Source organism: Podarcis bocagei (assembly GCF_964188305.1).
Source record: "Podarcis bocagei genome assembly, chromosome: 4".
NCBI lineage: Eukaryota > Metazoa > Chordata > Lepidosauria > Squamata > Lacertidae > Podarcis > Podarcis bocagei.
In genome coordinates, this window is record NC_138128.1 from 38,096,866 (window position 1) to 38,123,803 (window position 26,938).

A 26,938-nucleotide genomic window follows, 5' to 3' on the forward strand; every position below is an offset into this window, starting at 1 on the left:
CACCATGTGATTACCCCAGGCCTGCTTAGACTTTTGTGCCCTTTCTGGATTTACTCTTGATGGGTCTGCAACCCAACGCCAGTTACTTGATTCATAATTGAGTGTGCAGAGATTGTAGAGTTGAATATGGCTCCTACAGTGTTGATCCTCAGAAATAAATCGAACAAGCCTGCCCAGAGTGCATTTGCCTTCCCAATGAGGAATCTGTTTATATTTAATAAAATGATTCCACCACAGGTAACTTCAGTCTAAAAGATAAACTCACTGGGTTGTATCCAATGCTAATCCTACTTACAGTAGCCCCACTGAAATTGTTGAGCATGACTAACTTAGGACCCGCTTTAGATACAACCCTTCATTGCCTGTTTCAGTCATGTGATACATGGAGTTACTGCCATCCTTTTACCAAAATGCCAAGGGGGACCACCCCGAAACAAGTGGTTCTAGCACCAGTAGATAGTAGTCACTGTAATGTTAAGGGAATTCATGTAATGTTATGGGAATCCAGTGTTTTATGCGTTCTACTTCACGAGAGCCTAGAGCAGTTCCAGTCCAAGGTTTACAAAAAAGTTGCAAGTCACACAGCATCCAGTGATACCTAAAAAAAAGAAGTCCTACCATGCACCTAAAGAAAGAAAGCTTGCCTGCCACCTTTTCCCTTCTATCCTCTTCCCCCTCTTTTTAGCATTATTATGTGAGCTTTTTAACGCCATCAGCTTCTAATGAGGTTAACTGCTACAGGAAATGTGGCAGACACACTTTTTGAAAAGTAAATTGTCTCCATCTCCATCCATTAAAAAAAATGTATAAGTAAAAAATAACAAACCAATCTAATTGCTTTACAAACAAGATCCTGAAAAGGGCAATAAAGAATCAAACGGGAAGCTGGGTTCTCTGAGCTTGGCTACTGTGTTAAGTGTAGCCTTTAAGGAAACAGTTCTGAGCATGCTCAGAACATTGGCTCCTGGATTTATCAGAAAAGTAACCTGCTAATGTGGCTGGATTGCCATCCAGGAGGGAGGGGAGAACTGCACAACTAGGGCTAAGAGCTAGTAGCTCCATTAACGTACAGATATCTGAAGAAGTGTGCATGCACACAAAAGCTTATACCCAGAAAAAACTTAGTTGGTCTCTAAGGTGCTACTGGACAATTTTTTAAAAATAATAATAATAATAATAATAATAATAATAATAATAATAATAATAATAATTATTATTATTATTATTATTATTATTATTCAGATTTACTATCATGTTTTATTCCTGCTTGGTGATAAATGGATGGAGCCTCCTGGTCATAGCAATGCTTTTTTTGCTTTGAGAATCTGGGTGATGCAATGAACATCAAAACAGCAGAAATAAGAGATGATTGGACCCCTTTCTGAGCTCGAAGCATGGGTACCCCCAACAAAAATTTAAAATTCGGTTTTGTAATTTGGAACTAATGTGATTTGATTGGTTTGTTAATAAAAATTATTTTTTTTTAAAAAAGAGAGAGAATCTGGGTGATGCAGAAAACTGATTGACCAGAGAACTGGAGATTCACAGAAGAGTGGCTTTGAGATTTTGATGGAAAGTCTCTTAAAAATTGTGTGATAATTTACATGGTAGGGCTAAGCCCTTGTTGCCCTAATAGACCCGCCTCCACTGACTTTAATCGAGATAGGAGAAATGAAGAGTGGAAACCATATAAAATACTAGATTTTAGCAATGGCAATTCATTATTTTTTAGTCATGTTTACAAGGTGTTCTCTCAGTTTACAACATACACTAAGCACTGGAGGGGGCAGCTTTATGGGGCCCAAATTCTGTACATGCTGTGAATACCTATAAATTGCCAATGAGGTGGATAAGAAGGATGAAGTGCGAAAAGTGGCGAAGAATTTCAGAGCTGGAATCACGTGGAGGAACAATCACTAGAAGTTAGTCTTGCTTCACACCCACAGGCGAATTCTACAGAGCTGCACCTTGCTTACTACATATTTCATTTTTGTTCCATGTGTTTCATTTTTATCCAAGGAGCCTAGTGTCCTGTTATGTGGTTCCATCTACGTAGATCCCAAAATAACCATTTGTGGTTGGTTCCTTGAGAGCGTGTGAGATAGAAGAAGCTTCATATCGGAGTAGGTATCTCAATCTGGATCTTCCTGCTCAGCCAGGCACTCTGATCATGGCATGAGATTGCCTTCCTGTTTACTCAAGGACCTGAATTTTGTGGGTCCATAATTCATCTCTTTATTCACTCTTCATGCTTAGTTGTGTGTCTTATTGGTTTGGTATGAAGAAAACATCGTGAAGGTGACCAGAGACAAACTAAAAATAAACGCCACAGTCCGAAGAACCTAAATACTATTGAACCTAAATGCCTGGGCTGTGTGTTTGTGTAACTGGTGATATTAGCCAATTAACCCAGGCAGCAAGAATGAAGGTAAATGAGCCCCAGGAGCATATCGTCCTCAGCTGTAAAAAATTAACTTTGTTTACAAGAGCAAATATCTCAAATGTGCTCCTGGAGTCACGATGCTGAATTGAAATATTAAATTACTTACTGGTTTTACTGCTTTCCAAACCAGTTTCTTTGTGTTCTAGCTAATGCGTTTTGACTGGGTTGGTGGTAATCATAGAAGAGTCAAAATGAAATCTTGGCTATTGCTGATGTGGCAGTGATAAGGGAGTAGCTCTGTCCGAGGCAGTTGCACTATGGTGTCAAAATGTGTTGGTTTTCCCAGAGATTTCTGTGACCCTGCTGACCTGTCAGCTTTTGCCACGTTTGCTTAAAAATGCCTTTCTGTGGAAGAACAGCAGGTGTGGGCTAACCCTTATCCCTCCCCCTCTTTTAAGCAGTGCCGATCCTTGCGTTACAGGCCACCTCCCATCTCCTGTGTGACTTCCAGCATGGCTGGTTTGAATGTCTCCATAGCCTTTTTCTTCTCCATTGTCGCCCTTTGTGAAGTAACCAGAAGGCTCTCAAAGAGAATTTTTCCACCTAAGCTGTACTCGTGCTTTGCTAGCGAACTGGCCAGCTCATTCCAGCTGTGTGCTTGCTGCCTGGAGCTAAAGATGCTTGTGGAGATTGGTCCATGGCGTGGTGGCTTTGGCCCAGATGTGAGCTTCACACTCCTCTTCCTTCTCTTCTTGGTTCATGGCGCTTCTTTTGATGGAGCTTCTGCCAACCCTGCCGTCTCCCTCCAGGAATTTTTAGCTTTGGATTCTCCTTTTGTGGCCACAGTTGCCAAACTCTTGGTCCAGTTTATGGGGATGATAGCAGCTGGTGCCTTGACCAAGCTATATTGGTCCAGGGAACTGACAGACTTCCACATGATTCAAAACATACTGGCCCAAGACTGCAGCTCATCGCTCAACACATCTGTCTCCCATGGCATCTTTGTGGAGGCCGCATGCTCATTTTTTTTCAACATAGCGATTCTCAGGTTCCGATCCATTTCTCCCATGTACAGAGCCCCTGTCATTGCACTCACTGTTACTGCCTTGGCCTACACAGGTAAGGATTCAAAGCTAGTCTCCTCCTCTTCCCAATGTTATATGTTTAGAAACTTAACCAAACAATTTAATCTGTGCTGTGCTTTTGTATATAAATGGAATTGACCATGCGGTAAATAAGGGTCATTTGCTTGTGTGACTTTTTAAAAAATATATAATTTTATTTATAATTTTCATTTATATACATTTCAACAAAAGTTCAACAATAATTCTATCATTTCAAATCTCAACTTCCTCCTCTTTCTGCAGTTCCTTAAATTTATTTTCATCATTTCCTACATATTCCAAATTATCTTAACTTATTCTTTTATTAATCTGTTTTCATATATGCTTTTGAAACTGCAAGCTATTACAGTAATCCTGCCAATGTCTTAATCTGTTTACAATTTGTAAATTTTCAATAAACCATTTCCATTCCCTTATAAAAAGTTTGTTGTCTTGATTTCTTATTCTTCCCAAGTTTCTGTAGCCATTCTTCTTTCATCAGGACATCATTCCATTTTGGGGCAAATAACATTCTTGCAGTTGTCATTGCATACATAAATAAATTTCTATACTGTTTAGGTAGTTCTGCTCTTATAATATCCAAGAGAAAAGCTTCTGGTTTTTTAAAAAAATCTTAACCACCTTTTTCAATTCGTTATATATCATTTCCCAGTAAGCCCCAACTACATATGAAAAAATGTGCCTTTGTCTTTACATTTCCAACACTTATTCAATTTTTATTTATACATTTTTGTCAATCTACTAGGTGTTAGATATAACATTTTCATGTAATTTTCTCTTAAACCATAGCTTGCTGTAAATTTTATATCCATAGTCCATAATCGTTTCCATGCTTGCATTTCTATATTATGACCAATATTTATTGCCTAATGTCTCACTGAAGATTTCACTTGCTTGCCTTTTGTCTTCCATTCCAATAATATTACACATTTTATACATCACTTTAACATTACAGTCTAATGGGTCTCTCTCCAATTGTAATAATTGTTGCCCAAACCCCTGTTTCATATCTTTATTAAATACTTCATTCAAATGATGGTATTGTATCCATGTTGTTAACATTTCTGATAGATCCTTAAACTCTTTTAATTTAAATCCTCCCTCCTCTCTTAATAAATTTATGTAAGTTGCCCAACCTTCCATCATATTCTTCTTCACCGCTATGGCTTCCAATGGTGAAAGCCAGAGTGGAATTTTGGTCTCCAATAGATTTTGGTATTTATCTCATACCCTATAGAGATTTTTCCTAATTATATGGTTTGTAAGTCCTATAGGTACTTTCACTTTTTCATACCACAAATATGCGTGCCAACTAAAACTATTATCATGACTTTCCAAATCTAAAATGTGAGGATTCTTTAATATCAACCATTCCTACAACCAGTGCAGACAAGATCCTTCATAATATAATCTCAGATCCAGCAGGGGAAAACCTCTCTTTTGCATCTCTCAATATTTCATTCTCTGTTTTTCCAATTGCCCGATATATTTAGAAATGTCTTTTGCCATATGTTGAAACAATCTGTCTTGCCAGTCACCGGTATTGATTGAAACAAAAATAGCATTCTTGGTAACACATTCATTTTTATAGTTGACACTCTACCCAGCAATGCAAGTTTCATTCTACCCCATATTTGTAGGTTTCTTTTAATATCCTCCCATATTTTCAAATAATTATTATACCTAAGGGCAGTATAAAGGGTGAGATGCTGGGAATAAGAAGCTAAGGTGGTGCTTGAAATTGACAGTGATAGAGGCCGCTAGAAATCACAGTTATAGGGGATCTGAAAAATGGGACCAGGAGGATTTGCTCTTTGATTCATTGATTCTCAAACGGCTCCTAACCGAAGAATGGGAGACTGTAGCATCTCTTGCTGCTGGGGATAGATGTGTCACAGTGCCCATTCTACTCAAGGCTTCCTGAAGATACAACATCCCTGGTCTTACTGCTCTCTGTTCATCAAAGGTCTAGGTCCTTCTAGAACTAGAATTTCCTTTCCCTCCACCTTTCACTGGGTCTCTGTGAATGAATTCTGTGCTCAGAAGTAGAGGGCTTTCTATCTCTATTACTCAACCTTCTTCAGCGCCTGGTGGGAGGAGAGGCTGCCGCCGCCCAGCCCTACATAATGCACTGACTCGAGGGGCAGGCAGAGGGCAGGGACACCCTGGGTGGGAAGAAAGGGGGAGCAGAGCACAAGGAGTCTTGATTTTTTATTTTTTTTAACGCTTTGTGTGTCCATGTCCAGTCTTGCCCCTTTCTATAATCTATTTATCAGTGTGCTGCTTTTTTTAAATAAATCTACCAAAGAATAAAATAAAACCAGGATTAAGGGGTTTCCTCAGGACAGTGGAGGGTGTGTGTGCTGCCCTGTTGGTGGCACTTACCCTTCTCCTGATAAGAAATGCTCTTGGGCAGGGGTGATACACAAAATGTGGGGTAGAAGAGGGTCAATTGGACAGGGAGTGAGAAACGTCCCTATGTTCATCTGAAGAATGTTAGAGGGTATGACTGCTGTCAGCTTCTGTACATGGAATTGGTGATGGGGTGCGGCAGGGGGGAACCATCTTATCCTTAAAGTAGTTTAAGGGTGCTGGGAATTGTAGCTCTGTGGGGGGGGGACTACAATTCCCAGGATTCTTTGGGGGATGTCATGTGCTTTCAGGTTGGGTTGAATGTGCCTTAAATGTCTGGTATGGATCTCCCCAGAGAGAGACAGCACTGACCCAGGGCATATTGCTTTCCTGAGTCGCTACCTAGCAGAGTTGCAACTCAGTACTTCAGATTAAATTCCCAGATTCTTCTGTTCTTGTTTCAAACTAAACACCTTTCATCATGTCAGTTTAATAGATCTTATCATGCACATGTTGGTGTCTAAGCCAATTTGATTAGGTGGATTGAACTGTTTGCATTTCTCTTCCTGCAGCTGCACCTTTCACAGGAGCCTTTTTTAACCCTGCCCTGGCATTTGCTGTGACTTTTTCCTGTTCTGAGAACAGCTTACCAGAGTATATGCAAGTGTATTGGTTGGGGCCCACTGCAGGTAAGTCAGATTTCAAGACAGTGCAAGATACAACTATGGTTGCAGCTGTGACAAAATTTTGTAGTATGGATGAATAATGCCTAAAATAATGCCTTTGTGGCTTAGGGTCCTCATATCTACGGGACCGCTTCTCCTGGTATGCCCCACAGAGGACCTTAAGGTCCATGAATAACCATAGTTTAGAGGTCCCAGGCCCTAAGGAAGACAGACTATCCTCCACCAGGGCCAGGGCCTTTTCAGTGATGGCTCCGACCTGGTGGAATGCTCTGTCCCATGAGACTAGGGCCCTTCAGGATTTAACCTTCTTCTGTCGGGCCTGTAAGACAGAGCTATTCCGCCTGACCTTTAATTTGAATTCAGCCTGATCTTTTATTTCCCTTCTCTTCCCTCCCCCTCCCTTTTTATGAAGATCACCCGCTCTGAGACTCCACAGCTAATTCTCCTTTGGCCGCCTTGCTGGCCCAAGTAGGACCAATTCAGTTAGCCCTGGGGATTATCTAATTGATTTTTGAATTTTATTGTTATTCATGCTTTTATACTGTATTTTATGCTGCTTTTATAATTAAGTGTTTTAAAGTGTTTAAAGGTCGGGGTATAAAAAAATGTATTATTATTATTATTATTATTATTATTATTATTATTATTATTATTATTATTTATTAAAAGGTAAAGGGACCCCTGACCATTAGGTCCAGTCATGGACAACTCAGGTTGCGGTGCTCATCTCGCTTTACTGGCCGAGGGAGCTGGCGTACAGCTTCTGGGTCATGTGGCCAGCATGACTAAGCCACTTCTGGCGAACTAGTTTTATTTTGATTTATTTGGTGTTATTCTAAGGCCCAGGTAGTTTATATCTGACTGTAATTTATCTCACTGGAACAAGTGGGTCCCAGCCAGACTAGTGGGGGATCACTATAATTTTTTTAAAAAAGTTTTTGTAAATGGCTGCAGACATTTTGGGAGGTGGTCAAAGTAGCAGGAGTAGAAAATTGAAAGAAGTTGGGAGATACATCTCAAGCAGTCAGAACGGATGAGTTTGAACATTTCCAGGAAGCTAGCAATCCATCTTTTGAAATGCATCCCCCTGATTCCTGGGAAAGAGAAGACAAACTCCATTAGTAGAAGGAATGAATGGATCCATCAGTTTTGGTTCTGTCAGTTTTTAATTTTTCCAGATTTAAATTCAGTCCTCCACAATTCTGAAGCCATTTGTGAATTTCTGACCCTGAACATGGGAATTTTTCAGCTGCTTTGGAAACATTAAATTAAGATGTTGTGTCTGTGTATATATATACAGGCTTGCACTTAACAAAAACTAGCAAGCAGTAAATGAAACAAAGTTGGTTTTGTTGCCATAAAAAAGTATTATGTTTATTTATTTAAGGAGGTGGAATGATAAAAAAATAGTATTTGGTTTTTTAAAAAAGTTGGGGAGGAGTGAGGTGTGTTTGTGCCAGAGATGGGACACAGCTTTGAAAAGTTTGAAGACTACTGCTTTAAAACAAGTTAAAACATAGACGCTACAATTAAAATCCTGCTGCCTACCAGCTAAATTCTGACTTCCAAATGCCGAGAATGAAATTCTATATGTTATGAGGCAGCCACAGTCATGAACATGTAACAGAGCATGACCCAGAAATCTTCATCATTCTTCCCCAGCCTGCAGCCTCTGCTCTCTTCCCCTTATTTAGGGCTGACTAAACATAAACACTGATCACCATGATCACTGCAGATGGTGACAGCAGTCACGAAATTAAAAGATGCCTGCTTCTTGGGAGAAAAGCAATGACAAACCTAGATAGCATCTTAAAAAGCAGAGACATCACCTTGCCTACAAAGGTCCGTATAGTTAAAGCTATGGTTTCCCCAGTAGTGATGTATGGAAGTGAGAGCTGGACCATCAAGAAGGCTGATCGCCGAAGAATTGATGCTTTTGAATTATGGTGCTGGAGGAGACTCTTGAGAGTCCCATGGACTGCAAGAAGATCAAACCTATCCATTCTTAAGGAAATCAGCCCTGAGTGTTCACTGGAAGGACAGATCGTGAAGCTGAGGCTCCAATACTTTGGCCGTCTCATAAGAAGAGAAGACTCCCTGGAAAAGACCCTGATGTTGGGAAAGATGGAGGGCACAAGGAGAAGGGGACGACAGAGGACGAGATGGTTGGACAGTGTTCTCGAAGCTATGAACATGAGTTTGACCAAGCTGCAGGAGGCAGTGGAAGACAGGAGTGCCTGGTGTGCTCTGGTCCGAAGAGTTGGACACGACTAAACTACTAAACAACAACAGCAACAAAACATAAACAGCATTGTTCTGTTCTGCCTTGAAAGTCTTTGCAAGTTTATAGTTTTTATCTTAATTGCCAGCAATGTTGTCTTAGAAAGTCTTTGACAAAATCAACATACTGTTTTCTAAAACAAAAGCAAACTAATATAATGAAATAAAAAATGAATGGGGACAAAATGGCAGTTCAGAAAGATTTATTTCTCTTCTCTAATTCAAGATAAGATGTGTTTGATGCCCCATTAGGTTCTTCCAATCTGGAGCAAGCTTGCCTATAGTGAAGGTGCCCTTGTATGAAGGCCTCAGAGTCTTTTCACAAATAGTTGCAATCCCTGCAGGTTTTATAAGGTCATTCTAGCAATAAGCTGATCAGACTTTTTGTGCAGACTGATTAAGTCTTCCTTGTTCTTGACTCTCTTCCAGGGATGCTGGTAGCTCTGTTCGTGTATCGGGGGAACATCCCACGACTCTTTCAGACAAACCTGCTGTACAGTCAAAAGAACAAATACAGGATCCCCAAAGGAAAAGCAATTTCAGTGTCTGGTGCTGAACAAAGACAGCCAAAAACACAGAAGGCGACCAGCTGCTCAGGACCATCTGACAGAACAGAGTGAAAGAGATTGGCATTGGTGGGTGGCACTGGGGGTCCTTTCAGTCTTTGATTGTTATTATTTGGCGTGAGGAAGAAGACCTTGAGTATCTCTCTGTGTTCCTGAGGTCGCTTGTAGTGCATTCTGGCTGGAAAGAGGGACAAAAAGTCATCTCTCATGTGCTGCCATATCACCAGTGTATTGCGTTGAGCTAGGTCCTTGCAAAGGTCTGTAGAAGTTAAGATCCTTAACGTTCCATACATTCAGGTTGTCTTCTTAGTGCCCTGTTCGGGATATTTTTCATTCTGTAGCATTCTTATGAATGGGTGGGATGATGTAGTACCTTGTGGCCCCCACCCAGAGAAAGTTAGCTATCTTCAGTGCTTTTTTCCTATGGGTACGCAGGGGTACGCATACCCCAAAACATTTTATGAATCTTTGTACTTTTGTCCATTTACTGTATTTATTTCCCTCGATTTGAACTATTTTCTTGAGTCAAAATGAAAGTACCCCTAAGAAAAAAGCACTGGCTATCTTTATGTTCTGTGATATGGGATTAAATAAGGGAGGAGCCTGTGACCCTCTGTATGTTGTTGGACCCAAGCTCCCATCAGCCCCACCCAGTGTGGCAAAGTGGAAAAGGATGATGGGAGCTGTAGTCCAAGTTCCCCAGCCCCATTATATAATATGGGGGGATCTTTGGCATTCTTGAATGTACAGGCAACTCGCAACTCACATGCATTCAAGTCGCGAGGGACCGTACACATGTGTGACATTTTTGGCGCTGAAAGCTGGTGGGGGCAGAATAGGATCAGAATTGGGTAGCGTGGGGGCAAAATAGACCGGATCAGATCAGAAGGGACTTACATGCATCCCACTGACTCATATCGCGGCCTGGAACAGAACTCCTGCGTAAGTGAGGATTCCTCCATATGTGTTAATAAGGGTTTGACACTTAAATCATATATTTGATTTCATATGAGAGCTGCTGGAACTGAGTTCTGGTGAGTTCTGGCTGAAAAAAGCCCTGGGTATTTTTTGCACTTGTGTAATGCACTGGAAGTGTGCAACAGCTTTTTTGTGTGTGCAATTGCTTATTCATTAGATTTTTCACCTCCCCTTTACCATGAGCTCTCGGGGTATGTTACAGCAATTTAAAAACACAATCTTTAAATCAGTTTAAACAAACCACAGTCAAGAGAAATGAGTGCTCCCACCCCAAAATGTGCTAATAAGCTTCCAGCGGTGACAGCAGATGTACAGCAGCTGACTTACTGGCTAAAAAAAAAGTATTTTTATTAAATTTCCAAAAAGAATCCACATAAAATACCAGTGCATATTACAAACTTTTTTTCTTTCTTTTGTATTCTCAACTAATATTGACTTACTGACTTTTTATGGCAAAGGGAAATCCATATTCAATCTGGGCAGGGGGAAGAGTACAGGCATGGCGACATCACATAGACAACGCTGAAAGTTTGTGTCAATGAACAGCCCCGATTCACAATCAACACTCCATCTGGAATTTGCTCCTTGCACCTGTGTTGCACCTTGAACTTACCCTGTATCCTTTTGCACCCTCACTTTCTCTACCCTTGAGTACATAAGGGATAATAAATACACAGTCATTCAATATATTCCTTGCATACCTCATAACAATGTGTTCTTATCAGCTGATCTGAATTAAGTCATTTGCAATGGGGAAAGCACATCTCTCTCTGTAAACAATGAGTAAGGTAAACAATTCGTTCAATTGCTTAAATGCCAACCGATTGCCCTCGTTACAAATTAGAAGTATGATCCAGCTAAATTAAGCACTAAGGCTGCAATCCTAACTCCACATACTTGTCTAGAAGCCCCACTGAATTCAATAGGGCTCATTTCTGCTTCTGATGAAGCATGGTTAAGATTGTTCTGTAAGACTACAATCCTACTTTGCATATTTTTTGGGGGGAGTAAGCCCTGATCGTCTATGGAAATCCATTCTTAACTCTGTCCTTGAAATCAGTTTGCCTTTGAAAAGTGTCCGTTTCCATGTTGTGTCTGCTTTATCTCCCCCCCCCCCCGAGACGTGATTGTGATAGTTTAAAAGGACCTTGTGATCATATTGAAAGTATCAAATAGAACCAATACTCTAATAGCAGATGGGGAAGTAGTCATCAGAGTAGAGTTGGCCACACATGATGAGAAATCCTTTAATGTACTGACCCACACAAAACTTAATTTCAAGTTGGTTGTCAGGATTTGGGGCTGGGGAGGTATTATTTATATCTCTTAGAAATTCCTTCCCTATTGGCAGTTCTTGATGTTTGGTGATAAGCCAATTGCTAATAAAATAGATTTTTGTTCAGTTCAACTTAATGTGAATTAATTATTGCTTGGTTACTTCTAGCATTTTTATTTTGTATTTTTTTACATTTGTATAGTGGTTTCCTACAGTCAGCTTGCTTATTGATTGATTGATTGCCCAGTTTTTTCTCAAAAGAGCTCAAGGTGGCTGACATGGTTCTCTCCCCCCCCATTTAACCCCCCCCCCAAACAACCCTTTGAGGTAGGTTACAGCGAGAAACAGTGATTGGCTCAAGACCACCTAATTGGGATTTGAACCCTTGTCTCCCAGGCCCTAGTCTAGTACTCTAACCACAACACCACACTGGCTCTTTAGAAGAGGGGAAGTTGTAGGGACTCTGGTATTACAGATGAAGGGTGGGAGGCAGCACAGGAATAGGTGGATTCTGATTCCCATGTGGATCAAAATACCGTTTTTAAAGGCCCTGGTAGTAGGTGACTTGTGCTAGACATTATCATATTTTGCAGCTGACCATGCTTTAGTCCTGATGTCGACTATGATCAGAACCTTGTTCCTACGTGTCTCACAGATTTGTTCTCAAACTGCCCTGCGGTTGTATAGATTTGGCAAGTGAGCTGGGTTTCTGGGTGTCAAAGTTTTCTGGGGAAACTGTTTCCTATACAGGAGGCTACTATACTGAAGCTCAGGTGTCACTAGATGTTGGCACATCTGCCTTGTTGCCTTATCCAGCCCAGGCTTTATGTTATAGCCTAGTATTTTTGCTTTGCCATACTGCAGCGGGGCCAGTGCTGGGTCTGCGATCTTCATAGGGGCGACGCTGCCACCTTCTTGAAGGCAAACCTTGGCCAGCTGTTCCCGCTTCTGCTGCAGCGCCCTCACTTCCTGCTGCATGCGCTCCCTGCCCATGTGCCTGTCTATCTTCTCCCAAAAGGTCCTGTTGAAATGCACATAGAGTTCCCAGTCCAACTTGTTCCAGCTTTTTATCTTCTCTATGGTGTCTTTGGAAAGGTGGGACTTTGTGGTGTTGTCTCTGCTGTTGAGAGGGAAGGAGACCACATCATCCAGGTCCCAGCACAAGGCCTCCTTCAGCAGCACCATGGATTCGTCAAAGTACTCTGAGATGAGGAGAAGGTCAAATTGGGCCTCAATGGCTCTCAGCATGAGCTGGACATTCTTTGCGGAGAAGTTCCCGTTGTGGTTATAGCCAAAATCGAACGTCATTAGGTTTTTGGCATACTGGCTATCGCTGGTTGAGGCACTGTAAAACCTGGAGGTGTCATTGAGAAACTCCTCTAAGTTCTTGGCTTTGGCAAAGGCAGAGGACCCTTTGTAGTAGGCAAAGGATGATTCCATGAGATGAATGGGATTCCGGAGGATAGAAAAGTAAAAGCTTGTGTTTGGCATGACTCGAGCAACCTGGGATTGCAAACAGAGGAAACATTTTTAAAAATATTAAAAATAATCCAAATCACGTTTTTCATTGAACTTTTGTCACAGCTCCTTGGTCCCCATATGCCAGGCTGCTTTAATGGTGGTGTATTGTGCAACTTATTATTAATCCTGACACAATAATAGCACATCAGTGGTGAATTTATTCTGCTTTACCTTGTTCTGTGAAGCTTCCCCAATGCTGCCACATGATTGCTGTTTGGAAGGGCTACGGTGCAAGAAAAGCAGTGCAAAAAAGTAAACCAGAATAGCTGTGGTATAAAAATGTGTTGGATTTCAGCTGGAGGTTGCAGGATAAGCACACTGGAAATGAAGCAGTGCGACCACCCTGACACTTTTGCAGGAACAAACAACAGAAGCCCCAGCCAGCATAGCAAATGGTCAGGGATTATGGGAGTTTTAGTCTTGTGGCATCTGGAGGGCACTACATTGTCTACTCCCATATCCCTCAAACCAGTGACATTTTTCTAGAAAAAGAGGTGTTGGAACTCACCACGAATGCCTTCCTTGTTTTCTTATAAAGGCAATGGTGCCCACCTGAGAGGTGCCAGAACTGAGTTCTGGCGAGTTCCGGCTTGTGGGGGGGGGGGAGCCTTGCCCTCAACTGTTCTGATAAAATGGGGACATCCTGTTTTTTCATGTGAGAGCGTGGCAGCCATTTTGGGTGCCACAATCTCATGCAATCTTGCCCCCCCCCAATAGGTGGGAGTGGGGCCCGTGGAGGGTATGTACTCCTGGTATTCAGCATATACAGTGGCACCTCAGGTTACATATGCTTCAGGTTACATACGCTTCAGGTTACAGATTCCGCTAACCCAGAAATATTACCTCGGGTTAAGAACTTTGCTTCAGAATGAGAACAGAAATCGTACTCCGGCAGCGTGGCAGCAGCAGGAGGCCCCATTAGCTAAAGTGGTGCTTCAGGTTAAGAACAGTTTCAGGTTAAGAACGGACCTCCGGAACGAATTAAATACTTAACACGAGGTACCACTGTAATGGCAGTACCCATACCCAGCTGACCTACTGATCCCTACAAGGGAAACAAAGACTACATTTGCCTGATTTAGCCATAACAAAAAACTGACTCCCCACTACAATGTGAATAAGCTGCACTGAACATCAGGCTTGCATACTTCCCTTTCCCCTCTCTTTTGTACACCAGAAGAGGAAACCAAGGTTGTCTGTTCCCAGTTTTACACTAACCACATTTCCCCTTATGATACCTGAACTCAGAAACTGTCGTTTGATTCCCACAAATTAATTAAACAAACTGTTTTCTCAGATGCTGACTTGTGCTGACTAGCTAGTTAATAAACAAACAAACAAACAAACCACTCTCCAGGCTCAGACATTATAGGAACTTGACCTCATTTGTCATATTTTATTTTGAAATCTTTAAGACAGTATTTTAGTTTCCTGTTAATGATGTTGCTTTGAATGTATACTTAATATTTGACTTTTTCCTGTAATATGTTTTTCTGGATTGTTTTATTTAATGTAGGCTGTAAACCACTTTGAGATTTTCCCGCTTAAAAATATAAAGTGGTATAGAAATGAAATGAACAATGAAAATAAAATAATAAACAGTACTGAAAACAGGATTGCATGTGACTGTTTCAATAGCATCATGAACACAAATAATCAAGAATGTGCAATAAAAGGCATGTCTGGAGGGGCCCAGAGTTCTTCTTGCTAGCAGTGTAAATGGTAACAACTCTTTGCAAGATTGTTTGTGTTTCCAATTAAAAGATGAAGGTTGCATTTGAGTGAGCTCAATGTGTTTTACAAGTTGAACCTAATGGTTGGCATCCATCTGTCTCGAGAGACAATGGAGTGTGCCTTTGGGGGTGAAGTCAAAACCCTGTGTTAGCAACACCAAAGTGCTGGGGCACAAGCTTGGGCAGTGTGTATGGAGGTCCTGGGCTGCCAAGACAACAAGACCCCCACTCTTGGCCTCCCTGATGTGGTCCAAAAGAAAGCAGAACAATTTGTTTGGCACCAGCTTGGCTGCAGGAGTTTCTGGAAGGAGGAATACATGGCGCCATTCTTCTTAGAGATGCCATTCCAGATTTGTATAGGGTTACTCCTTAGCCTTTTATTCTCCTGAAGGTATCTCGCAAGACAGTGGAGATTTAGGACCAGAGTTTTCCTTCTCTTAGATGGGCTTGACAGGATGACAAACCCCTTCAGCATGTGCGGAAACTGCCTTCCTGACCCTTTGAACCAAATATTGGTCTTGTCCGCTCAACCCACCAGAGCCTGTCTTCACATGCAGTCCCTAACTCACCAAGGGTTTGAGGCCCATCAACTATCTTTGACTGGTTTAGCTTGCCAGTCAAGGCCATTCCCAGGTGTTGACAGCTTCTAGGAGCCACAGGTGAGAGCTGAGTGCAAGGTGGGGGACCAAAAGTTGACAAACTACCCAAAAAGGAACACAAATTTTCCCTTACCAGAGGTACTACCCCTCACCTAACACCCCATAAACTCCAGGTTGAACCTTTGTAGTCAGAACTACGATGTGTGGGTGTGATTTATGCATTTCAAACTCTCCTTGCAGCTGTGAATATCAGGGCTGCCATGATAAGCTTCTGCACTTCAAAATATGCCACTAGATCAGAGGTGAGTGTCATTTTGTTGTTGCTGTTGTGGAACAATTAGGATTTGGAAATCCTTGTCAACCTACTGCAAAGCACCCAGAGATTTTTCCATTGCATATTGATCTAGCTTCTGCTCACCCCTGCTCTAAGGAATTTGCCTCCTATCCTACAGATGCTTGCGTATTTCACCTTGTTGTTCCCTCCTGTAAGCAGCATGGGACTCATCTTGTTACCTTATCACCAGTCTTTTCTAACAGAGACTGATTACCTTTATCCCTTTACATTGCAATGATGGCATCCTGTTCAGTGTAGATTAAGGATGGTCAAAGTTTCATAAATTGAAAGATGCATATTCTGCACCTAAGTGTCCCCACTCCTAGACCTTCTTCTCACCTACTCATGACTTCCAGCATCCCTCCCTTGCCCCACTGAGCTTCCCTTCCCACTCCTTACAAAATCTATTCTTGTCCACCTCTAGAAAGAACCAGTTTCCTACCCATAATTTTAGAGGAAAAAAGCTGCTCAGCTCTTACCTCTGGTTGAAAGAACCTCATATGATGACACATAATGTGGAACTGGGGGTCTTTTTGGGGAGAAAACCCCTGCACAGCTGCTGCCGTGAAATAACGAGGATAGAACAATTGAGTGGCACCATTGCTTGGCAAGGCAAAGGAAAGGTTGCGAGTATCGCCAAAGCGAAACAAGATGTTCATGACGGTGCTGCTGGCACTCTTGTGCACTTTGAGGAAAACCACGTGGGTCTTGGGCATGCATGTTGAACCTTGAGAGGGGCTGGAAGTGCTCCCTCCCTCCTTTGCTGTTCCAACTTTGGGAAGAATATTGTTTTCTGGTGGAGGTAGTTTCATGGTTGGTGGTTTTGCTGATGCCATCCCAACTGTTCTTCTGTCTCCTACAGCACTGAAGGCCTCTGATTGAGTCTTTGTTGTGTGCTTCGGAAAGGGGCGTCTTTCTGGGTCTTTGACATGTGCTGTTTGATCCCCTGCAGAAATCCTTGTTGTGGATTCTGCCACCTTGATCAGGGAACTTCCATCCTTTGTTGCAGCAGCAGATGTCTGATCATCAGCAAAGTTCACCACTACTTGGTCTCCTCCGGGATTTTTGGGGGTGCTGTGTTTCCACCAGTCCCTCAGCCTGTTTGCTGTATGCTGAGCCTGCACCCTCTCATCACCCGCCACAAATGGGTTTTGCCAGAACTCTTCTTCGCTGCCGAAGCTGGCAGCCAGCAGTTTGGTTTTGTTGAAGGCTGTGTTCAGTTTTGTGGCTAGCCTCTTTTTCTCTGCAGGGTTAGGCCTGGGCTCCCTCTTTTGTGCGGTGCTTTTCTGCAGAAGTTGAGCATAAGTTGGGCTCCTTTGAACCTGGGTGGAATTCTCACTGGCTCTGTTTTCTTCAAGGGAAAGCTGATTCTGTTTGAAATCGCATCTACAATTGCTATGGAAAAAACATCAGATCCTTCAGACGGGGTTGAAAATGACATCTCCTGCGCTCTGTGTCCACTTTCCAAAAACCACTTCCTATTGCTTGCTTTCCCTGGATCCCTTCCACTCCACCCAATTCACATGCATTTCCTTTCTATATGGACCCTAATGTCACTACTGCAGGTAAGTGTTTCATTCTTTAAATCTAAAAATAAAATAGCATGGTTGTTACTGTATGTACACACAGTAACATTATAATTCTCCCCATATAGACAAAACCCTTTGGTCCCATCATCTGCCATACTTCTCTTGCATCACCCACCCCTATTATAAACAAATCTAGACAGCTTCTCCAGCGTTCCTTGACATACAAATGTTTATGTCCACTGGCTGTGAGCCAAGATACACAGGATGCTGCCCTCCCAATGCAAATAGCAGCCTGGGCGGGGGGGCATTAAGTCAGCACTATGGCAGCTGGATGGTGAGGTGGGAGAATAATAATAATATAATAATTTATTATTTATACCCCGCCCATCTGGCTGGGCCTCCCCAGCCACTCTGGGCGGCTTCCATAGAAACAAAAAATACAGTAAAATATCACACGATAAAAACTTCCCTGAACAGATGTCTTCTGAATGTCAGATAGTTGTTTATCGCTTTGACATCTGCTGGAAGGGCGTTCCACAGGGTGGGCGCCACTACCGAGAAGGCCCTCTGCCTGGTTCCCTGTAGCTTTGCTTCTCGCAATGAGGGAACTGCCAGAAGGCCCTCGGCGCTGGACCTCAGCGTCCGGGCAGAATGATGGGGGTGGAGGCGCTCCTTCAGGTATACTGGACCGAGGCAGTTTAGGGCTTTAAAGGTCAGCACCAACACTTTGAATTGTGCTCGGAAATGTACTGGGAGCCAATGTAGGTCTTTCAAGACCGGTGTTATATGGTCTCGGTGGCCGCCCCCAGTCACCAGTCTAGCTGCTGCATTCTGGATTAGTTGTAGTTTCCGAGTCACCTTCAAAGGTAGCCCCACGTAGAGCGCATTGCAGTAGTCCAAGCGGGAGATAACCAGAGCATGCACCACTCTGGCGAGACAGTCCGCAGGCAGATAGGGTCTCAGCCTACGTACCAGATGGAGCTGGTAAACAGCTGCCCTGGACACAGATTTGACCTGTGCCTCCATGGACAGCTGTGAGTCCAAAATGACTCCCAGGCTGCGCACCTGGTCCTTCAGGGGCACAGTTACCCCATTCAGGACCAGGGACTCCTCCACACCTGCCCGCCTCCTGTCCCCCAAAAACAGTACTTCTGTCTTGTCAGGATTCAATCTCAAACTGCCTTTTCCCATGGTCCTATCTATACCTGATGTCTCCCCCACCTCCACCATTCATGGCTGCTATTTTGTAAATGATCTGTGAAACTTGGTTGTTTTCTTTTAAAGGAAGCACCCTATGTGCTTTGGGCTTACTGTGCTGCTGATAGCTGCCTTCCCTTCCCATTTGCTACCCACATCTGGGCATGATTTTGAATAATTGCTGGCATTTTCTGCTGAAATTCTAATTATTATTATTATTATTATTATTATTATTATTATTATTAATATGCCACCCTATACCCAAAGGTCTCAGGGCGGTTCACAAAAAGGATCACAATATATAAAATAAAAACAAAAACAATAAGCCAATAATACTGCCCCCCAAAGAGCCACATTTTAAAAGGGTATAGGATGTTGATCAGGTCAACCAAAGGGAGGGTTAAAAAGGAATGTTTTTGACTGGTGCTTAAAGGTGTATAATGAAGGCGCTAGGCGAACTTCCCTGGGGAGAGCATTCCACAGGCAGGGAGCCTCAGCAGAGAAGGCCTGTTTTTGTGTTGCCATCCTCCGGACCTCTCGAGGAGGAGGCACACGAAGAAGGGGCTCAGAAGATGATCTCAGGGGCCAGGTAGGTTCATATGGAAAGAGGCGGCCTTGAGCCGTTTAAGGCTTTATAGGTCAGAACTTTGAACTGGGCCCATAAACTAATTGGTAGCCAGTGCAGCTGGACCAGGATTGGTGTAATATGCTCAAACTGTCTTGCTCTGGTGAGCAACCTGGCTACTGAATTCTGCACCAGCTGAATTTTCCGAGTCTGTTTGTCTTCAGAGGTAGCCCTATGTATAACCCATTGCAGTAATTCTGTGCAAACTCTTACGTTCAGTAGGGACGTTCCCCACCACACAACTGCAAAATCCATGGGCCCTCTAAATTAAGGCAATGCAATTTATTTACAACAATTCTTTTTTCAGATGTCACGAATGCAATTTTCCCTGAACATTTAAATTTCTTCCTGGATATCAATTTTTGACAGAGGCGTCCTCCCTCTCTCATACACTACACTAATTTTGTATAATGACAGGTATTTTAATGTCTACATTTATTCTGATAAAAGTTCTTGTGGCAAGTGAAAGACTAACCAATTTATTATGGCATAATACAGGGTTGGGGGAGATTAAACCATTTACTCCTCTGCTGTGTTCCTGACAAAAATGACACCTTTAGACTGAAGTTGCTCTCTTCACTGGAAGGGAGTTATCCAACCGGCACTGAGGGTGTCACCAATGAAACTGAGCTGGTAGCTGATTGAAGCAAGCAAGCATCAGTATCTGGGCAGCTCCATGTCTGTGTTCCTGGAAAAATATATATACAGCATTTGCTATCCTGCGCAGCATTTGCTATCCCACTGAGCCTACCTGATACACTGGAACCGCTCTGCGACTTGGAATATGAGACAGAGGAGGAAGAGGAGCAAAAGGGCCACCCAGAGTCTTCCCAGCTGGCTGTTACATGAAAGTTTCCATTTCCTGCAGGGAAGGAAAAACATCAGCCTAATAATCTGGGCTTTTGATTTTTTTTAAAAAAATTGCATTTTATGCAATGGGTACAAGTTTAAGTTAAGATGACAGGACTTAGAGCAAATGTCAAGCAGGCTTAGGTTGGGTTTCTTTTCATGCACTTTCTGTAAGCATAAGGTCACGCTCAGAGAAGGGAACCCCTGTTTACACACAGTCAAGGACGATGGATTTTTGTCCTATGATAACAGCCCCAATTTGCATTAGCAAGAAAGTCCCAGGCCTTTCTAGTCCCCACCCGTATGTGTTTTGGGTTTTTCTACAGGCAGCAAGTTCCACCCACCAGAAAATTCTGTATTGGATGAAGTGGACTTTAGTCTACAAATGCTTATGTCATGATACATACGCCAGTCTTTAAGGTTGCCTTCAACCACTAGTGCCTTTCGGATGTTTCAAACTACAACTCCCATCAGCCCCTGCAGCCTTTAATAAGTTGCATAATTTTTCAATTGTATCCAATGCGAGTCCTACTCAGTGGACCCACTGAAGTTAATTTCAATGTGTCTACTCTGAGTAGCAGTTAGCTGAATAAAAAACTTTATTTTTAAGATTATAAATAGATAGATACAGATAGATATATACACGGGGTACAGTACAGCATAGTCCTGAATATTGTGTTGTTCTGTAGTGAAGATAAGACGTTTGTTGGAGGATGAAGATTTGTAGTTATACAAAACTGTGTCTCGTGCTTGGGGTGAACTGTTCAGCTGAACACACTTTTTGTGCGTGAATTGCATTTAAGTCGTTTCTTAAATGAAGCTCGTCCTGTACAACAAGGATTGTGTGCATTGGCTCTGAATCATCTGTAACTGAAATATTAGCACCCTGATCTCATATTTCAATAAGCAGTTTTGTTTGCCTGTTTAAATAAAGGTTAAGTGTGCATATTTCGATTTGCTTTTTGAAACAGAGTTGGGAAAGCATCTGAGAGAATGATAATAGCCTCAAGTTAGGTTTTCTGCCTGGGAAAGAATTGCACACAGGGCTGGCCCAAGACATGCTGCCTGGGGTAGCAAAACCATAAAACGAAAACAAAGAAGACAGCATGAGAGGTTGCGCTTCTGTGTCTTCCCAGGGCTCCTTTGCAGATTGCATGACTGTGGGATAAGCCCAGCAGCTCAGTGGCAGAGCACATGATTAAACTAGGAATGGGCAAATATGTAAATTTGTCTCTCATTTTTCCAGGCTTAAATTCAATTCTCCACCTTTCTACATCCATTGGCTTATTTTAAGTTGTCGTGAAAATGCATAATCATTCAGTGTAAATCTATCCTAATATACACATTTTTGTGTGCATTTTTGTCTCATATTTATATTTTGCAAAGCATTTTTTTGCGCAAGATCATGCATTTTTGTATGTTATTTTAACAGCTATATGCATAGCTATTATACACATATTGCCTGGCTGCAAAATTTGGAGAAGTGCAAATTTTGAATCACGGCTGTGGTTTGGTCTGGAAACTGCAAATAATATAAAACAAAAAAATTCCTTCCAGTAGCACCTTAAAGACCAACTAAGTTAGTTCTTGGTATGAGCTTTCGTGTGCATGCACACTTCTTCAGATACACAGTGTGTATCTGAAGAAGTGTGCATGCACACGAAAGCTCATACCAAGAACTAACTTAGTTGGTCTTTAAGGTGCTACTGGAAGGAATTTTTTTATTTTGACTATGGCAGACCAACACGGCTACCTATCTACTACTGCAAATAATATAGTTTCACCTTTAAACCTGAACTGAATCAAATTTCTCCCTCAGCTCTAATTCCTACTGTATTTTCTATGCTCTGTGCTTTCATTAGAGGAAGGGCAAGATATCAGCATGGTAAGTAAATAAAAAATAAATAAAAATATTGCCTCTCTTTCTCTTTTTCCATTTGAAGTTACTGTTGCCAGCAGGATCCAGCAAAAGCATGCTATGCCTTGTTGAAGGCCCCATTGACATTTCCCCAAGACTGGACTCATCCTATCCTTTCCTAGATCCCATTGCCCTTTCCCATTGAGCTAATAGATGGGTCATGGTTTTTCCTGCTGTGGCCTTCTTCCCACTGGTGTTTCTACTCTCCTTCAGGCATATCCTCAGGAAAAGGCAGTAATGGAAACACTGTGTACCTCATGTTGTGGACTTGGTTTGTATGGAAGCATTTTTCTCACCTTGAGACTCAACCTTTCCTCTGGGCTTTTCATGCAGGCCATCCATCTTCTCTACATAGGACTTTGTGCATGAGGAGAATCTATGGACTCTTTCTGTTTGGCTGGATGTGCATTGTGTGTAAGCACTAGGTTGGGTCATTTTGCAGTCACCATAAGTGCCTGGTGTGCTTGAGAAATGTGTGTGTCTTGTTGGCGCAGAGTGCCATGATTGGTGGTGGGTGGGTGGTAGTGGAGTTGCCAGGGATCTGGTGGGAAGATCTTGCCAGTACAGTGGTACCTTGGTTGTCAAATGGCTTGGCTCCCGAACGCTGCAAACACAGAAGTGAGTGTTCTGGTTTGCGAACATTTTTCGGAAGCCGGATGTCCGACGCAGCTTCCGCAGCTTCCGATTGAGTGCAGGAACCTCCTGCAGCCAATCGGAAGCCGCACCTTGGTTTTCGAACAGTTCCAGGAGTCGAACGGAATCCTGGAACGGATTAAGTTTGACAACCAAGGTACCACTGCATGGTTAACATAACTTTTGCTTGTGGTTCGAGGACCCGACCCCCGCGAAGTGAAATGAAGACACAAGGACACGTGATATAAGGTTGATGGGCTAGAAAAGGCCACAACTTTATTGATTACAGCAATGAAAAGGTATTGGCTTAGGCATTGGATTGGAATGAGGAATGAGGCCAGGGAGAGGCTGGCACTGCAGCAAAAGGCTGCTGAACACGCCCCCTCCACAGCACCTGGTTGGGTGGCCACCGGGGGGGCGTGAGTGCCAGCCAGGTGAGCTGGAGGCAGGGGGCCACGCCCCCTGCTGGGCGGTGCTCGGGCTGCCGACCACAACCACTCCCCTCTCTTTCAGGGAGGAGAGTCTTTCTACACCTATTGTTATGCTGTTGACTGTCCTGCGGCTGGAACGTAGCATTCAAGATATGCTATGTCAACTTTAGTTTCCCAGTGTACCGGGACTATATGACTTCATAGTGAACCATCTTTCTCTGCTGCTGTAGCAGCCTTCAGATTTCCAGATGTCCCTCTTAGTGAGCACTCATCATGATTTGGGCTCATTATATTGCTGGGGCAGTTATATGCAATCATGCCATTTGCATCTGCACAAGTTGTTGTGGCAGTCATACTGCTTGGTGTACAATATTTTTCTGTAAAAAAATAAAAAAATCCTATAATCTTTCATATCACCAGTGTTCTGGGGTCTCCCCACTCCTGCTTTTGTTGCACCATAGTGCCCCTCCTGACAGCAATGATGCCACAGCATTGAAGAAGCATCACAAAACAACTTAAAAAGTGCAATGATGTGAACACTGTCCACTGTAAATCCACTACTAATGCAGTACTCATATCTTGATAAAAAGTGTTGTGGGTGCCAGCACAAAATGGCTCCCATGGACAGCAAAGAGAGAGAGAGAGAGAGGGAGAGGGAGAGGGAGAGGGAGAGGGAGGGAGAGAGAGAGAGGGAGAGAGAGAGAGGGAGAGAGAGGTGATGGTATTCCTTACCAATGAGTATTGACTCTCTCACACAAAATTACTGGACATGTATACAGTGGTACCTCGAGTTACAGACGCTTCAGGTTACAGACTCCGCTAACCCAGAAATAGTACCTCAGTTTAAGAACTTTGCTTCAGGATGAGAACAGAAATCGTGCGGTGGTGGCGCGGCAGCAGTGGGAGGACCCATTAGCTTAAGTGGTACCTCAGGTTAAGAACAGTTTCAGGTTAAGAACAGACCTCCAGACCGAATTAAGTTCTTAACCCGAGGTACCATTGTATAGGATTGCGCTATAAATCACTAACCATTTTGTTAGAGAAGAGGAGAAATAGCTTGCTGAGCAACCACTATCTAGCTCAGGCATAGGCAGACTTGGCCCTCTAGATGTTTTGGGATTGCAACTCCCATCATCCCTGACCACTGGTCCTGTTAGCTAGGGATGATGGGAGTTGTAGTCCCAAAACATCTGGAGGGCTGAGTTTGCCTATGCCTGATCAAGCTCCTAGCTGTGGCCCCTCCCTCTCATAGAAGCCATCAGATGATCTTCTTAAAGAGCAGATGAAGCTTCTTCAACAACAGTTCGATGCTTATTGTTTCAATAATTTTATGTAAACCTGTGAGATCTGTCTGAAAATCCGTATACAAATACCTTAAACAGAACAGAATAAAAATAATAACTGACAGACAGGCTGAGGGAAGGATAAGTTGCAGAAATCAGGAGGAAACAGCAATAAGATCTCCTACTGTGCCCTGTAAAACTCTTTTTAATGAGAGAACCACTTCTTTTGTAGAAAACACCCTGCACCAGAGCTTTACAAACTGTGTGTCACAACATGTTAGTGTGTCGACTGCCGTGTGTATGTGTGTCAAATGAATGCTCTCTGCGCTCCTCCCAGGGTTGGAAAGGGGTTAGCTTAACCTCCGGTTTGCTAGTAAAACTGAATCACTGTGTCACCAACATGAAAAGTTTGGAAAGCTCTGCCCTACACCCCATTCTGGTTGTATCAGTGGCGTAGCGTGGGTTGTCAGCACCCGGGGCAAGGCAAGTAATTTGCGCCCCCTAACCTGTGGATTTGCGCCCCCTAACCCGTGGATTTGCGCCCCCTAACCCTAAACCCCAGATGTTGTGCCCGGTGCGGCCGGCCCCCCCTGCACTCCCCACGCTACGCCACTGGGTTGTATGTTCTACTTGGTTGGTTGTGTGTTCTACTTTTCCTACCACTAGAATCTCAATGGCATGTTTTTAATTTTCAAATCATATGTGTGCATACACAGTATATTTTCATAGTTAACACACACTGATTCGTGTGAATGCATTTTGCTTAAAATGTGAAAGAAATGCTTTGTGGCATCCAGTCAGATCCAGCTCTTTTCTTCTTTGTAAGAATTCCATCAACTAGCTGGAACTTGGTAGTCCACCAGAAACCATAATCTATTTTTTCTGCCCACCTTGCATATTATTAATTAATTATTTTAAAAAACTTCTAAAGGAAAACCTAGAGCGTCTATGGGTCTGATGATAAAAATGAGGTTTTCATCAATGAAACAGAGGGCATAAACCAAAAGGAAGATTCGCTGTGCTTGTAAAAAAATGTATCCAGAGAAATAGCTCTATCATCAACAGCCTATTGGGCCTTATTTGTTCACAGTCTTCCTAGACTTTGTCCCTTGTAGTGAGAAATCACTCTAAAATGTTTCCAGTTCAAATCCCCCCCCATCTTTCTTATAGCTTGGGGCCGAGTTTCTCTCTACCACCAGTATGCGACACAACAGCACTTTGTGTCAGAGCCATATGGCTCAAATTTACTCCTTCCCCATAGCTAGATTGTTTTTTTCAGCAATAAAATATTAAGATAAAGTCACTTACTTGATCCAGGTTCTTCTAAGTTTGCACATGGTTTAGTTTATGGAGCACAGAAACAGTACCTTCTTCACCAAAATCAACCCAGGTTGCTCTGAGATGCGCAAAAGTATAAAGCAAATATACTTTTCTTCTTAGAGACGTGTATATGGATAGTCCCGCCTACGTTGTCTGCAGGTAATATATGCAAAATTGGGTTGTTGTTTTTTTATTACGAGAAGGGCTTGCCTTCTGTTGGCACTAACCAGGAGCTGCCTGGAATTTGCCACATTATTAATAAAGCACTACTAATGGGGAATAATGCCTTTGCTAGTTCCCCTGGGGCACTATTATAGTTAGGAACCAGCAAACATCACATGATGAAATGAATGCGTACTCGCCCAGGTTTCTGCCAAGTTCTCCAACCAGCTCTGCATGTGATAACACAGCATCATTCTTCATGCATATTTTTATAAGATCATTAAATTGAAATACAATGTTCACGTCATCCTAAGAAGTCCACGGATGTGATTTCAATATGCACAATATGCTTATGACCCCCAGTTTTAACTATCTGTGCCAAGTGAACCTACGCAGATCCTGATGTTTAGAAGCAATTGTGGGTTACGTGGGGGTCAATAAGTTGAAATTGAACCCTGACAAGATGGCAGTCCTGTGGCTGGGTAGTTCTCAGATCTGGGCATCAGGCAGATTGCCAGTTCTGAATGAGATTGCCATGGCATTGCCATTGTCTGGGGTTCCTCTAGACCAGGCATGCCCAAACTCAGCCCTCCAGATGTTTGGGACTACAATTCCCATCATCCCTGACCACTGGTCCTGTTAACTAGGGATGATGGGAGTTTGTAGTCCCAAAACATCTGGAGGGCCGAATTTGGGGAAGCCTGCTCAAGACAGTTGTCTAGTTGAGTGTGATGTATGTATGGTTAAATTATATTTTACTTGTGAGCTTGTCTCTTGCAACAAAGAACAGGCTAAAAGTGTTTCAGATAAATAAGTAAAAAAGCACAGACCCTTATTATCCCACCTGTAGACTGTGTTCCCTAAAGCATCCAACCCCGACCTGGTTACCTCTACATGTTTTGAAGCATAGCTCCTATAAGCCACAGCCAACCCAGTTGGGCTGACTAGGGTTGATGGGAGTTGTAGTTCAAATCATACACCAAAGTCACATGGTAGAAGGAGGAATGCCCGACATGTTCTATCAGTGTCAGCCCAATATTGGGTCATGTTCCATTTCTCTCTTTTTTTAGCCCTTGTTGTGTCTCATAGTGGCTTTGACTGTGACACTCAAGTGGAGGAAGCCAATGTATGCATGAATCACACACCTGCTTTCATCACT

At 42.8% G+C, this 26,938-nt stretch overlaps 2 protein-coding genes and 1 long non-coding RNA gene across 3 annotated transcripts; 1 reads left to right on the forward strand and 2 right to left on the reverse strand.

Annotated features, from left to right (window-relative positions):
- Nucleotides 1-1,208: 1,208 nt before the first annotated feature.
- Nucleotides 1,209-11,777, forward strand: LOC308586301 (aquaporin-12-like). The gene is made up of 3 exons (XM_081192806.1): nt 1,209-3,502; nt 6,432-6,548; nt 9,255-11,777. Exons 1-3 carry the CDS (start codon nt 2,896-2,898, stop codon nt 9,443-9,445), a joined length of 915 nt encoding a protein of 304 aa, XP_081048932.1. The 5' UTR covers nt 1,209-2,895; the 3' UTR covers nt 9,446-11,777.
- LOC308586339 lies at nt 5,185-6,549 on the reverse strand. The gene is made up of 2 exons (XR_014007828.1): nt 6,438-6,549; nt 5,185-6,308 (listed from the first exon to the last, which is right to left on the reverse strand). It is a non-coding gene; the product is annotated as an uncharacterized lncRNA (long non-coding RNA).
- On the reverse strand, nt 10,702-25,885 carry LOC308586221 (galactose-3-O-sulfotransferase 2-like). The gene is made up of 4 exons (XM_081192627.1): nt 25,606-25,885; nt 19,935-20,045; nt 16,312-17,227; nt 10,702-13,148 (listed from the first exon to the last, which is right to left on the reverse strand). Exons 1-4 carry the CDS (start codon nt 25,632-25,634, stop codon nt 12,309-12,311), a joined length of 1,896 nt encoding a protein of 631 aa, XP_081048753.1. The 5' UTR covers nt 25,635-25,885; the 3' UTR covers nt 10,702-12,308.
- Nucleotides 25,886-26,938: the final 1,053 nt, after the last annotated feature.